At 33.4% G+C, this 13,346-nt stretch overlaps 1 protein-coding gene across 3 annotated transcripts; it reads left to right on the top strand.

Annotated features, from left to right (window-relative positions):
• The first annotated feature begins 335 nt into the window (after positions 1-335).
• Positions 336-12,819, top strand: LOC128166574 (chitinase-3-like protein 1). 3 transcript variants are annotated; one of them, XM_052831840.1, is made up of 11 exons: positions 336-491; positions 2,149-2,335; positions 6,516-6,768; positions 6,888-7,012; positions 7,125-7,242; positions 7,355-7,540; positions 7,774-7,899; positions 8,009-8,276; positions 8,669-9,049; positions 11,932-12,300; positions 12,568-12,819. In XM_052831840.1, the coding sequence occupies exons 1-11, from the start codon at positions 434-436 to the stop codon at positions 12,735-12,737; spliced, it is 2,241 nt and encodes a 746-aa protein (XP_052687800.1). In that variant the 5' UTR covers positions 336-433; the 3' UTR covers positions 12,738-12,819. The 3 variants fall into 3 exon arrangements, with proteins under 3 accessions (XP_052687800.1, XP_052687801.1, XP_052687802.1); XM_052831841.1 differs by lacking the exon at positions 8,669-9,049; XM_052831842.1 differs by lacking the exons at positions 8,669-9,049; positions 11,932-12,300; positions 12,568-12,819 and adding exons at positions 10,573-10,884; positions 11,160-11,406.
• Positions 12,820-13,346: the final 527 nt, after the last annotated feature.

Below are 13,346 nucleotides of genomic sequence, written 5' to 3' on the forward strand. Positions count from 1 at the left end.
TAGAAACCTTTTTCTGTTATTTTTCTATTAAAGAAAAAAAACTTTAAAAAGCCCAAAGCAGTATTTGAACAATGAAAATAAAAACACCGTACAATCCCCCAGTTCATGAGCATTTATTGCGTAGGTTCGGTCAAATTCAGAATTGATGGTCTTTAAATCTAAACACTTTTGCTCTCTATTTTAGGAAATATTTAATTTATTTTCACGGTAAGTTAGATAAATGAAAATATTGCCCCGGCCGATATTACAGGGGTGTGACGTATAGATATTGTTCTTCTCGATTTCTGATGATAAATTTTCGCATGTTGCGGATGTGATCGTAATCAAAGTAGCCCGGAGGTTGACGAAAATTACCGAGAGTGAACGGGTGTATATAAACACGACCGACACAGGTGATACACCAAAGCAGTGGTGAACTGGACAGCGGAAAATTATGGCTGGGTTTAAACACTTGGTGACCACTCTGCTGGTTTGCTCCCTGGCAAGCATAGGTAGGTCTGATTTTTATCACTCTATAGACTAATAAATAAAGGGAGAACCAAAAATATAGAAAGTTACTTTTTCCTTAAAAAATCATAATTTCTAAAAATTATCATCTTCGCTGTCCAGGAATAATAAAATACTAAATATACTTACAAATTCGATCTCTTTAGATAGATGGAAAATTGTAATTCAAGTTTGTGAATAAAGATAGATGTAGAAATGTTTTAAAATTGAAAAATTAGCAAAATCTGTCAAATATTTTAGTTCAAAAGGTTTAGTCGCTTAATGAAATATTACATTATATCTAAAACATTTTCTTTGGAATAACTCTATAACTCTTTGTTCAATTATTGTAATCACTGAACAACAATTTTGTTTGCATTTAATCATCCTCGTTGTAACGCTTTCCTTTAATACAACATGGTGAGAATGTTGTTACGATAGTTTCCTCCCTCGGGCCATACTCGGACCAATCACAAAGTTCGATCAAAAATCGATAAGATCAGTCTGGAATGAAGTACAAAAATGTAAATAGTTCATTACATCTTAAGGTGGAATGACCTTCTGATAAGCGAGATATATTCTGTAGAAAATGAACTAAGAATATTAGAAATCTTCTGTAGAAAATTAAAAATACCCAAATAATTAACCCGTTTCATCGCGTTTCAATAATTGGGAGTGTTGGTGGTGTACAAACAAAATCGAGTTGTCGGATTTACATATGAAGAAACTAGCATGTATAAAAATGAAAAATCGGCATCCTGTTACTGATTTGAACATGCTACATTGTATATCTAAGTTTCAAAGTTCAGGCTTTTCTTCAGAAGTTTGATATCGGGGAGGGGGCTGGGTCCTTATTCATTCGTAAAAAGCGGCGTTTATCAAAATATCACATAGAAAAATGAATTTTGAACGAACTGATCTCCCACATTAGACCCGGTCCAAAAAAAAAAAGAAAATTAAAAAAAATACTAAAAACTAAATACATAGGTCAAATTTTTAAAAATGAGGCAATAACTATGTGTCCCGTTAGATTTTTTTTTTCAAATAAACATACATTCAATGTACAGGTTTGATTTTTTAGGCCAGAGAATCTTTTTATGGAAAAATTTCATTTTATGCCTATTTGATCTGTGTTACAACAAGATTTTCTGATTAATATTTCTATGACATATAGATCCATTTTACAATTATATATATAGTATATGATATTTCATTTGGTCAGTAGTATTGCAAAATAATATGCGGTTATGTTATCTCTAAGTACCTTCTAGTACGTGAAGTTTGATTTCATTATGACCTTTATTCAATAAAATCGGATTTCAATTTTATGAAATTGAGGCACTTTACCGGTCCTTTAGTAGGGCGATTCATAGATGACTGGTAGTTTGTGGAATAAAATCAAATCAAATGTTTTCAGTACTATGAATATAAGATGATTTCTACGATAAAAGTGTAACGAAATGAGTAACAGGGGTGCGCATGCATGCACTGATGACACTAGCACGTTATAATTAATCTAGCCATACAATTAAACCATTTGTGAATTAACGAAATTGTTTCAGATCTTTAAAAATTATTTCAGAAGCAAATCTTTTAGAATTGTTAAGAGTTGGTTAAACGAATAAATTCCAATGCATGCCCTGGATTGTGTCTCGTTTGTAGGTCTGGCAGAGTACATCATGGTTTGTTACTATACCAACTGGGCACAGTACAGAAACGGAGTGGGCAAGTTCATGCCCAAGGACATCGACCCCAACCTGTGTACCCACATCATCTATGCGTTTGGAAAACTCGATGGGAACAAGATAACGAACTTTGAATGGAATGACAATGATGACTACATCAATCTGTGAGTGTTTCACTCCACACTTGACTGAGTTGTTTCTCACTTAAATGCAGGTTTTATGACCGCCAAGAAATCACCCTACACGTTCTAGCTTTAAATCTTGACACCTTTATATCTATAAATATTTGCAAGGTGCCCGCTTAGTTGTCAAACCTACTACAGGTCAAACGGTTAGGCGAATCAACTTCAAATTGAAACAGTTTAAAATTTTACAAGATCATTTTTGTGTATCTTTTGTAAAAAATCAGCAGCAAAAGTACATATAAAGTACTACATGTATTAACAAAACTAAAAGATTTCAGTTGAATTAACAACCTTCAATAACGCATTCGATAATTTTGGCCATTGCAAAGACAATACTCATTATTAATCACAATTATAGTTGATAAGTATCTAAATGTACTTTTAGATACGTTGTAAAGACTCAAAAGAACTGATATAGGGTATTGTTTGACGCCTACCTTAGATTCATCTTTTTGATAAAAAATTGGAAATCAATCAATGTTAAAATAAATCTAAAAACATCGAATTATGATTCATATGACTTAAACATGATATGAATTCAATGATTAATAGTTTGTCTATATCATTATCAAATAATTTATTATAATTCAATTATTAACTCTTAAACGTCATTTGCCCCAAAATTTCAAGAGGCACACATTAATTCGAAAAATAAAAGATGGGGGTATAGGAATAATTGATCCAGAAATCAAAATTAAAGCTACTAAAGCAGCTTGGATATCGATATCAAAACTTAAACAAAATAAGAGCAATTCAAGTAAATTTTGAAATCCGTCTTTAGCAAATAATGAGATTAAAATCGACTATATTTTAGAATCAAATGTAACAAACATTTTTGATTTAAATAGTCTGAAAGGACTTTCACAATTCTACAAATAACTGCATTTAATGATTGTAAAACTTCAAATAACGTTGATACTATTGACAAAATACTACGACAGAATATTTGGTTTAACGTAAACTTTAAATACAAGGGAAAAATTTGATATTTTTTGAACTGGTACGTACGGAAGACGAATAGGGCCGAATAAAAAAATATTTTATCTCGTTATTACGAGATTTTTTCTTGTTATTACGAGTTAACTATCTCGTAATTACGAGAAAAGATCTCGTAATTACGAGTTAATTATCTCGGTATTACGAGTTGATTATCTCGTTATTACGAGAAAAGATCTCGTAATAACGAGAAAAGATCTCGTTATAACGAGTTAATTATCTCGTAATTACGAGAAAAGATCTCGTTATTACGGGTAAAAAAAACTATATATGATAAGAGTTATATTTGGCCCCCATAATTCACCATTTTTTAAAGTGTTTCGGGTACAATAAAATGTTATGTTATAATTTAGAAGAGTTGATATAAAATATATTTTTCACATATTTGTTTGATTTATTTGCACTCACTTGCAGTATATGACGTCAGAAGTGACGCTATTTCTCTAATTCAATCAAAATCAGTCGAAAATTGACATTTTTCTCATCTTTTTACGAATGGGAAATATAGAGTGCATGCTTGAACAGGACAAATTTTTTGTCACTTATTAGACTTGGCTAGATACATCTCTGATTAAAATATTTTGTTGGTTCAAGCATGCGCTCTATGTTTCCTGAAAGAAAAACTGCTTGAAAACAAGCTTGTTTATGCTAAAATGCAAAAATGGCGAGAAAAGGTTGTCTTTACAATGCCGTATTTCTAAATTGTGGGCACTTGAATCAAAATGAACTTTAAGTAAAAACATCACATATATATCTGTACAAAGAAAACAAAGAATTACAGTAAAATAATGATATTCCTTGTAGGGGGCCATTTTAGGCCCATACCATATATAGTCCTTTACATAAAATGATGCGTCTCTGAAAAGACCTCCTTGTCGACTGGATCACCCTTTTTCTTTCTACAAACGTTGATTTAATTTCGATTAATTTTTAAATAACAAAGATCATTATTCCTTTAATTTCTACATAAAATGATCGGATTTGAAATTTTATGTTATATGAATAAGTGGAAAAAGTTTTCAACTTATATATAATCACACTGCGAAGTAAATACCAGGTAGTCCTACAGTCGTAAAAACACAATTCTGTTAGTTACAGATGACTTTAATGACTATATAGTTTCAATCATGGATATATATAGAATTTACCCGAATTGTGTTTTATATGTTCATACCCAACCTACATGTATATTGAAAATAACTGATTTTGTAACTGTTTGGTCCGATTTTATATCGAATTATATGTGCACGCTTTTAAACGATGCTAAGGATGTGTATAATAATAAACATTGCAGTAGTTCATACACTTTACATGAAGGGAATAGAACAATGAAACGCACCATTTTAAATAGATTTTTTCTCGTAATAACGAGATAATTATCTCGTAATAACGAGATCTTTTCTCGTAATTGCGAGATAATTAACTCATAATAACGAGATCTTTTTTTCGTAATAACGAGATTTTTTCTCTTAATTACAAGATAATTATCTCGTAATAACGAGATCTTTTATCGTAATTACGAGATAAACATATTTGTTTATGTGTCCCTCTTCGTCTTTCGTAGGTACGAAAGCGACCTTCATTATGTGAAAGACCTTGTGAAAGATAATCGTTTTAAATCGCTCAATGAAATAGCTATATATGTATTATATTAAAGTAAAAAAGAAATTGTCTTTATGAATATTTATTAACACCAAAAAACGTTTTTAATTCTAAAATACATAATGATGCAAGGCTGAGGAGATATATAACTATCAAAAATAAATTTCATTTTAAATTACAAGGAGAAATAAGTGATATAAGTAAAACAAAATCTGGCTTCTGCTACAAAATCCTACTTCATGACAAATCCAAAAAACCTATCACGGAGAGTAAATGGAAAAATGAATTTAGCGGCATAAACTCACTGTGTTGGCGAAAAATATTTGATGAAAAAATTGTAAAAATTATTTAATAAAAGTATTGATGAATTTATTTTTAAATTATTGCACAATCTGTTGCCAAATCTTTACCTTAGGGAATGGAATAAAAATATTGATATATATTAATATTGTACGTATATGTCGAGAAATTGAAAATACAAAACATATGATTTTCTACTGTATACTTGTAGAAAATATCTGGAAAAAAAGTTTCTGCTATACTTAAAGTTATATCGCTTGGAAACATCTTGTTTTGGGTTTGACTTATAATGAAAATCAAAGCAGTGTAGTTTTAAACAATGTAGTGTCCTTCATTGCATGTAACATTTTTAATTACAAAATGAAATGTAAAATGATAGAAGAAAAAGTCACAAATGAAGGCCTTATTTAAATTTTTATTTTTAAGGTCATAGCTTGCAAGCCTTTCCTTTGTTAATCAGAAAGCTCAAATTGTCAAATCTGATTATTGTATACATAGAACTCTTCCTGAAAAGTTGTAAATTGTAAAATATGAAATAAAATGTACATTGTAAACAGCAGCAGTATAAAAATGTACTAACGGGCGACTTGGCCCTCTGTACATCCATGCGGTATAGGACAAAAAAAACCTGTGACTGTGATTGTGGAAGCAAGTCCTGTCGCATGTGTAGTATCGCACTGTATTTCGCTTTTTATATTTTCTATAATCATAATTGTCAAATCCTATTATATTTGTAAATTGCAGGTAAATTATGACTTTGAAATATTTTCATATATTTACATAAAAATTTTTACAAAATGATATTTGCACTGTACATGTTAAGTTATGATTATAATTATATTACTTTTTTTTTTTACCAAATTTATTTTGTAAAAATGTAAATGTTTATGCATCATAATTTTTTGGGGGTACAGAATTATACCTACCCAGGGGGCCCCTGGCACCCATAATGAGAGCCTTTGCGGGGGTGTTGCCTCAAACAAATGTTGTATGTTATTTCAAATGAAACATTTAATAAAGTCTAATATTATCAAAAAATCTTTAGAAGACCTTGACAAAAAAGGAATTGTTTAAAATGAAGTAATTGAAAACTGATTTTAATTCATTAATCAATTTGCAATTTAAAAAAAACGGTCTCACAATGAAGAAAAACGACAACAATTCTAAAATATACGGATCTGCAGTGTAGGCTGGAATCAAACGTCTTAGACAACGTAGACAATGATATTTACTAAATTTCAAAAACAATTGTACACTGTAGGTACAAACAGGTAAATGAGCACAAAGCAGCAAATCCGAATCTAAAAACACTGCTGGCCATGGGAGGATGGACCGCCGGAAGTCTGATTTATTCAAACATGGCGTCCACTGCTGCAAACCGCAAAGAGTTTATCGACTCTGCCATTGATTGGTTACGGAAATACAATTTCGATGGTCTTGATATGGATTGGGAATATCCAGCGAACAGAGATGGAAAGCCTTACGATAAAGAAAATTTTGCTCATCTTTGTAAGGTAATATAATTATGTAGATTTAGTTGTTATATACTAATGGAATACATGTATTTATAAAATTTAAATAGCTGCAAATGTCATTGGCAGCGATAATATGTCTGTTTTTACTACTTTAAAAGGAAACGCGGGAGGCTTTCGATAACGAGGCTCAAACAACAGGAAGGGACCGGTTATTATTTACGTCTGCTGTTGGTGCAGGAAAAGCAGTGGTTGACTCAGCCTACGATGTTCCTGTGATGGCACAGTATGGTTACATTTTATTACTTTTGTAGACTAGCTATAATTATATCCTTAAAGAAAATCCTGAATATATGCAGACTGCAGAACGTTTTTTAATGAATTTCACGATGCTTCAGATACATGGATTTCATATGTATAATGTCGTATGACTTGCATGGATCTTGGGAATCGTTTACCGGACTACACACTGGGTTGGACGCTTCTGATGCTGATTCCGATAAAACATTGAATGTCGTGAGTGCTTTGATGATATTATTCACTAAAAGATAATTTAACCAAATCGAGTTCCTAAAAAAATTACATTTCATTACTATATACGATGCATTAATGTCGACTATATTTGAAGATGTTCGCGGCAAATTATTGGCATCAGAAAGGAGCTCCTCGGAACAAGTTGATTATTGGTCTAGGTACATACGGACGGAGCTTTACCCTGGTAGACGCTTCCAACCACGGTGTGGGTGCGCCAGCTTCTGGTGCGGGGGCCCCTGGAACTTACACACGGGAAAAAGGATTCCTGTCCTACTACGAGGTTTGACATGCAGCTATATATATTTTAATATTCTTAAAATAAGGCTTAATTCGATTTTTATTTGATTTAGATGTAGTAGCCCCAGACACCGTCGGGCGTTAGTCAGAATGGAGATGGGACACTGGAATTGTTTATAGTGATAACTAACTTCAGATGTTTTTTTAATGAAAAAAGGAGAAACATTGTTCATTTTTTTCTATTATCATTAAAACGTACTCTTGCTTTAAACATAGATTTGCGAGATGCGGAAGAATGGAGGAACTACATATCGCGATCCTGTAGCCAAAGTTCCTTATTATGTCAATCCGAATACGAAACTGTGGGTTGGATATGATGATAAAGAAAGCATCTACGCAAAGGTATGGAAAATAAGTTAGTTTCGTAGGTATGTACTATTGTTATAAGTATTCACTAGTACAATGTACTATTATCCATATGTTGCATTTGATTTGACGATTATATGCTTAGCTGACGGAGCTGATCATTAAAGATGGCTACGGAGGAGCAATGACCTGGGCTCTCGACCTAGATGACTTCACAGGTACAATCTGCGGGGAAGGGAAATATCCACTGATTTCTTTAATGAAAAATGTACTCGATCAAGCAAACGGAGGAGGGACAGTGAAGCCACCTACTACCAAAGAACCAGGGACTAACCCACCAACCAATGCTCCCACGAACGCCCCAACTACCACACGAGCCCCATCCGTAACCACCCCAGGAGGAGGCGGAGCAGGTATTTTCTGTTTTCAATTACCTCTCTTTACTTAGCTTAAAATCTTTGCAATAACGGATTTTTTAGTAAAGTTCTGCAATTAAGGATTTATTTTCAGTAAATGATAAGGAAATGGAGAAAATTTAAAGACCTATGATCAAGATTTTCAGTCATTATCAACACTGAATTGAAGTATTTTACTGTGATATATGCTAGATCTCCATTTTTAGACTGGAATCTTGTAGCTTTTCTCTATACAAGCTTCATTGCCTGCAATGTTTATTCGTATTACATGAACTTTGTATATCCCTCCAACTTAACAGCATTATTCATGTTTCCGTCTCTTTCATCTAAATGTACACTTCATTTGTTATGCTTACATTCTTCTTTCACTTGTTTGGAAATTATGATAGATGGAATATGCGCTCAATCTTACCATGGATATATCTTCCCGAACGTAAACGACTGTTCTAGTTTCTATCAGTGTGTTCACGGGCGTGCTGTCGTTATTCAATGCCAGTCCGGGCTGCTTTTTAATGTTGCAACTGACAATTGCGACTGGCCCAGTAACGTTGTCTGCGCCTCAACAACACAAGCACCTGTTACAGCTGTTCCAACAACACAAGCACGTGTTACAGCTGTCCCAACAACACAAGCACCTGTTACAGCTGTTCCAACAACACAAGCACCTGTTACAGCTGTTCCAACAACACAAGCACCTGTTACAGCTGTTCCAACAACAATAATTCCGTCGTCGTCCATGTCCATGGCTCCGACGACTCCTACACCAGCAGGTACTCGGTTAAAAAAAACTGCAATTTTCTAAAAAGAAACAAAAATTAAATTTTCAATTTTGGAATTTAAATTTTATTGAAAACCAAGTTAAGGAAAGTAGAATGTAAAGTAGAAAGTAAGAAATTTGCAATTTAACATTCATTTGTTATTAGGATTAATTAATGTTAACACACTTTAGTCTTCAGAAATACGCATGTTGTAGATAGAAGCACCAATGTTAAAACATGATCAACTAATACGTATCTAACACGTTAACTAACAACTAGCTATTAACAGATTTGAGATTCATAAAAACAAGCACAATTCACAACACATTAGATCTGAAAAAAAAATTTAAAATGAAACTTTTGGTGACTTAGATAACATTGCAGTTATTATGAAACAGTATGAAACAACTACACGGACCGTTTTTGAAAATCGCGTGCAAATTGATGAACACACGAAAGGAGAACTCGTAAAGTACGTAAACCACCACCATGGATCTGAACAGACTAAAAAACTACAGAAGTGATCGAGTTTCAGCATGGCTGGCATTAGTCTGTACGGGTTTGGTTGCTTTGATTGTCTATAAACTGTTCTCTTTTTTTTCTTCTTCAAATTGGGCTGTATCATACGATATGATACAATGTTGTAGCAAAGTATATTGTATTATATGATACACTTTCATATTCAATATAGTTCAATATTATGTAAAGCAATATCTATGATTCAATATCATAAGGACTATATATGATAAGGGCCTAAAATGGCCCCCTAAAATGAACATCATCATTTTACTATCATTCTTTGTTTTCTTAGTACAGATATGTATGTGATGTGTTTACATAATATTCATTTTGGTTCAAGTGCCAACAATTTAGAAATATGACATTGTAAAGACAACCTTTTCCCGCCATTTTTGCATTTTTTAGCGTAAAACAGCTTGTTTTCAAGCAGTTTTTCCTTCCGAAAACATAGAGCGCATTCTTGAACAAATAAAATATTTTAATTAGTGATCTATCAAGCCAAGACTAATAAGTGACAAAAAAAATTTCCTTGTTCAAGCATGCGCTCTATATTTCCCATCCGTAAATAGATAAGAAAAATGTCAATTTCTGGCTGATTTTAATTGAATTATAGAAATGGCGTGATTTCTGACGTCATGTACTGCCAGTGAGTGCAAATGAATCAAATAAATAGATTAAAAATATATTTTATATCAACTCTTCTAAAAAATTAGTAAACATTTTATTGTACCCGAAACACTTAAAAAATGGCGAATTATGGGGGCCAAATTTAACTCTTATCGTATATAGTTCTTTATTTTATGATATCATACTATATCATACAATATAATATCATGTTACAATGTTGTAATATATCATGCAGCTTTGCGGTTGGTTGTTGTTACGCGCAAAAAACGGGGGTTTTTATTCTTAGGGTATTGGGAATGCTGTCTTGCTCTAGCATGGTATTAGATATGTATTTCTATTTTTTGTGAATTAAGTGTGATAAAAGTAGAAGTATACTGTTGTCCCGAAAGGTTCTGGGTTTTGTTCGACTGCTTCAAATGGCCTCCATCCCGACCCCCTGGACTGCGCACAGTACTATAACTGTTGGAACGGTGCTGGTGAGCTTAAAAGGTGTCCGGATGGACAGTACTTCACCACAAAGTACAACGGGTGTGACCATGCTGACAGAGTTGAATGCAATGTGGGCTCAACAAATGCACCATCAACCAGCGGTCCAACACAAACACCGGCCTCCACTGCGGCGCCAACAACCAGCGGTCCAACACAACCACCGGCTTCTACTGCAGCGCCAACTCAGGGGCCAACCACTCAGTCGCCACCGGGTAAAACAGTCTTATTCAAATAACTAGCGTTTTCCAAATTACAAATATGATATGGTAAAAAAGACACAAAGTACATGCAGTATCAACAGTCTTATTAAAAATTTTACGTAATGGTGCTCAACATAATGGTATGATAAAACAAACACTAATATCCGGAAAGATTAAACATCACATGCTTGTTAATAAAACGGCAACATTAAAATTACTGGAACACAGCTGTAAATACCGTTCTAAAAATGTGAATGAAAAGTAATGACCATCATTTTCTTTGCCAGTTTCCTGTGAGGGAGGTGCACATTACTTCGCTCATCCCACAGACTGCACCAAATTCTACCAATGCAGCCACGGCGTTGGCAAAGAGATCGACTGCACACCTGGGCTTCATTTCTCAGTCCAGCACAGTACATGCGTTTGGCCGGCTGATTCGGAGTGTGAGCCGTAGTCGGACGCCAGTACAAATTGCACAAAATGATTCCTGAACACTTTGATAGTCTTTAGAAAATAAATGGAATTCTTGGTGAATCTTGTCGTTCAGTCATTTTTATTGAATTCGCATACTAACTTGTGATGCCTTAATGTAATTTTATATATTATAAATTCATTTCCTTCTTGGGAAGATCCAAAAATGCATATACGTCTTATATGATTAATTTATATAACAAAAATGACAGCAGTTTATTTTGGTAATAGTTACTGGTCTGGAATTTACTTATCCCTAAAACTGCAACTAATATAAATACACAAAATTTTATGCCTTCAATAATAATAAAAGTACTTTATAAGTTTATATACTAGTACATGGGGAGGAAAGTTTTCGAGAACTTATTATTCTAACTCCATGGTGAGTACAATATTTAAAATCACATATATGATTAATATAACGATATAATTTATAATACGTTTGAACTAATTTGAACTAACAGTAATTGCATGTTCTTTGCTTCAAACAACGACATGACTGTAGCAGTATACAATTATATTAGCTATAGCTTCGGAACATGCTCCACATTGAGAATTCGATCTGAAGACATTTTTCCCGTTGTACAGGAACCTGTCCCTATGATGGAGCGATAAGGGACCCCACAGATTGCGCTAAGTACTATCTTTGCTGGAATGGAGTCGTTTTACGACAGCCGAAATCTTGTCCGAGCGGAATGCTGTTCAGTAGTGTCACAAAACTTTGTGACCGTGCAGGTGTCGTAAACTGCAATAGCGATCCATCTTCGACTTCTGCTCCTACAACGAAACAGCCTACTACGATAAAACCGACAACTACAATCTCAATGAAAACAACAACTAAACCAACATCAACAACAACAACAACAAAACAGACAACTACAACACCAAAACCACCACCAACAACAACAAAACCAACAACTGCTGTCCCAGCTACCGGGCGTCCAACTTCTGCGCCAGGTAAGAGGGTTCACCTAAAATGCTCCATTCATAATAATCAAAATATTTAAATAAATTAATCAATATTTAATTAATATTTAAATTCATTTAAATATTTAATGTTGAAAAGAGGCCATAATGCGTGTAAAATATGGGAAAGGTTATATGTATGACGATTTAAGGCGTATGCAAAATCATTGGCTTTTTAAATTAAAAAAAAACCGCAAAAACTAGAACTGGGCATGCTTAATGTTTTCTCTTTGCTTTAACATTCTATTCGTTTTCCAGGAATCTCGTGTACCAACAACGAAGGCAAACTGTACCCATACAGTAAAGATTGCACCAAGTACATACAGTGTGTTCATGGATCACCATTGGTAAGGCCCTGCAACCCTGGGCTTCATTTTTCGCCAACTTCTCTCACCTGTACCTGGTCTTACCTGGCGGGATGCCAATAGATCTCTGGACACCTCGTTTGTTGAGAGAGAAACATTTGTGAACAAATTGATGTATTTTTATAATAAAACGAGACGTCCATTATTCACTGTTAGTCTATATTGATTTGAATTGAACGGAAAGAAAAGGACATTTCATGAATTTGGTATTGCAAGTAAAATAATCTCGTATCATTAAAAAATGCTAGTTTTTCGGACCCATTGCTGTTAAAATCTTTTCATTATAAATATTATTTTTAGACTCAACCATATAAAAAATGACTTGATTCAAACATTATTTCAATTCATTTGAATCTTGAAATTCTAAACATTAAGAAATCAATGCAGGTTTCGGAAAGAATTTTACAAATAATTAGAATGGAATACATATATTGCTTATTAATGTTTGTTAATCCCTCTCAGTGCTCGATGGTGTATTGCAAAGGTTGGCTTTCTTTTTTTATAAAATCGATCTAATTCTGAGCTTGTAAGTATTTTACTTACATTGGCGACGCGTGAAAGATTCTAATTATTAATGAAACAGAAGAACGTATGATGTACACTTTTTAATCGATTAAAACCTCTATCCCACAGTTAAGTAAGCGTACACTTAATAGTTTGATATGCGTCACA

The sequence above is a fragment of the Crassostrea angulata genome, chromosome 10, assembly GCF_025612915.1.
Source record: "Crassostrea angulata isolate pt1a10 chromosome 10, ASM2561291v2, whole genome shotgun sequence".
NCBI lineage: Eukaryota > Metazoa > Mollusca > Bivalvia > Ostreida > Ostreidae > Magallana > Magallana angulata.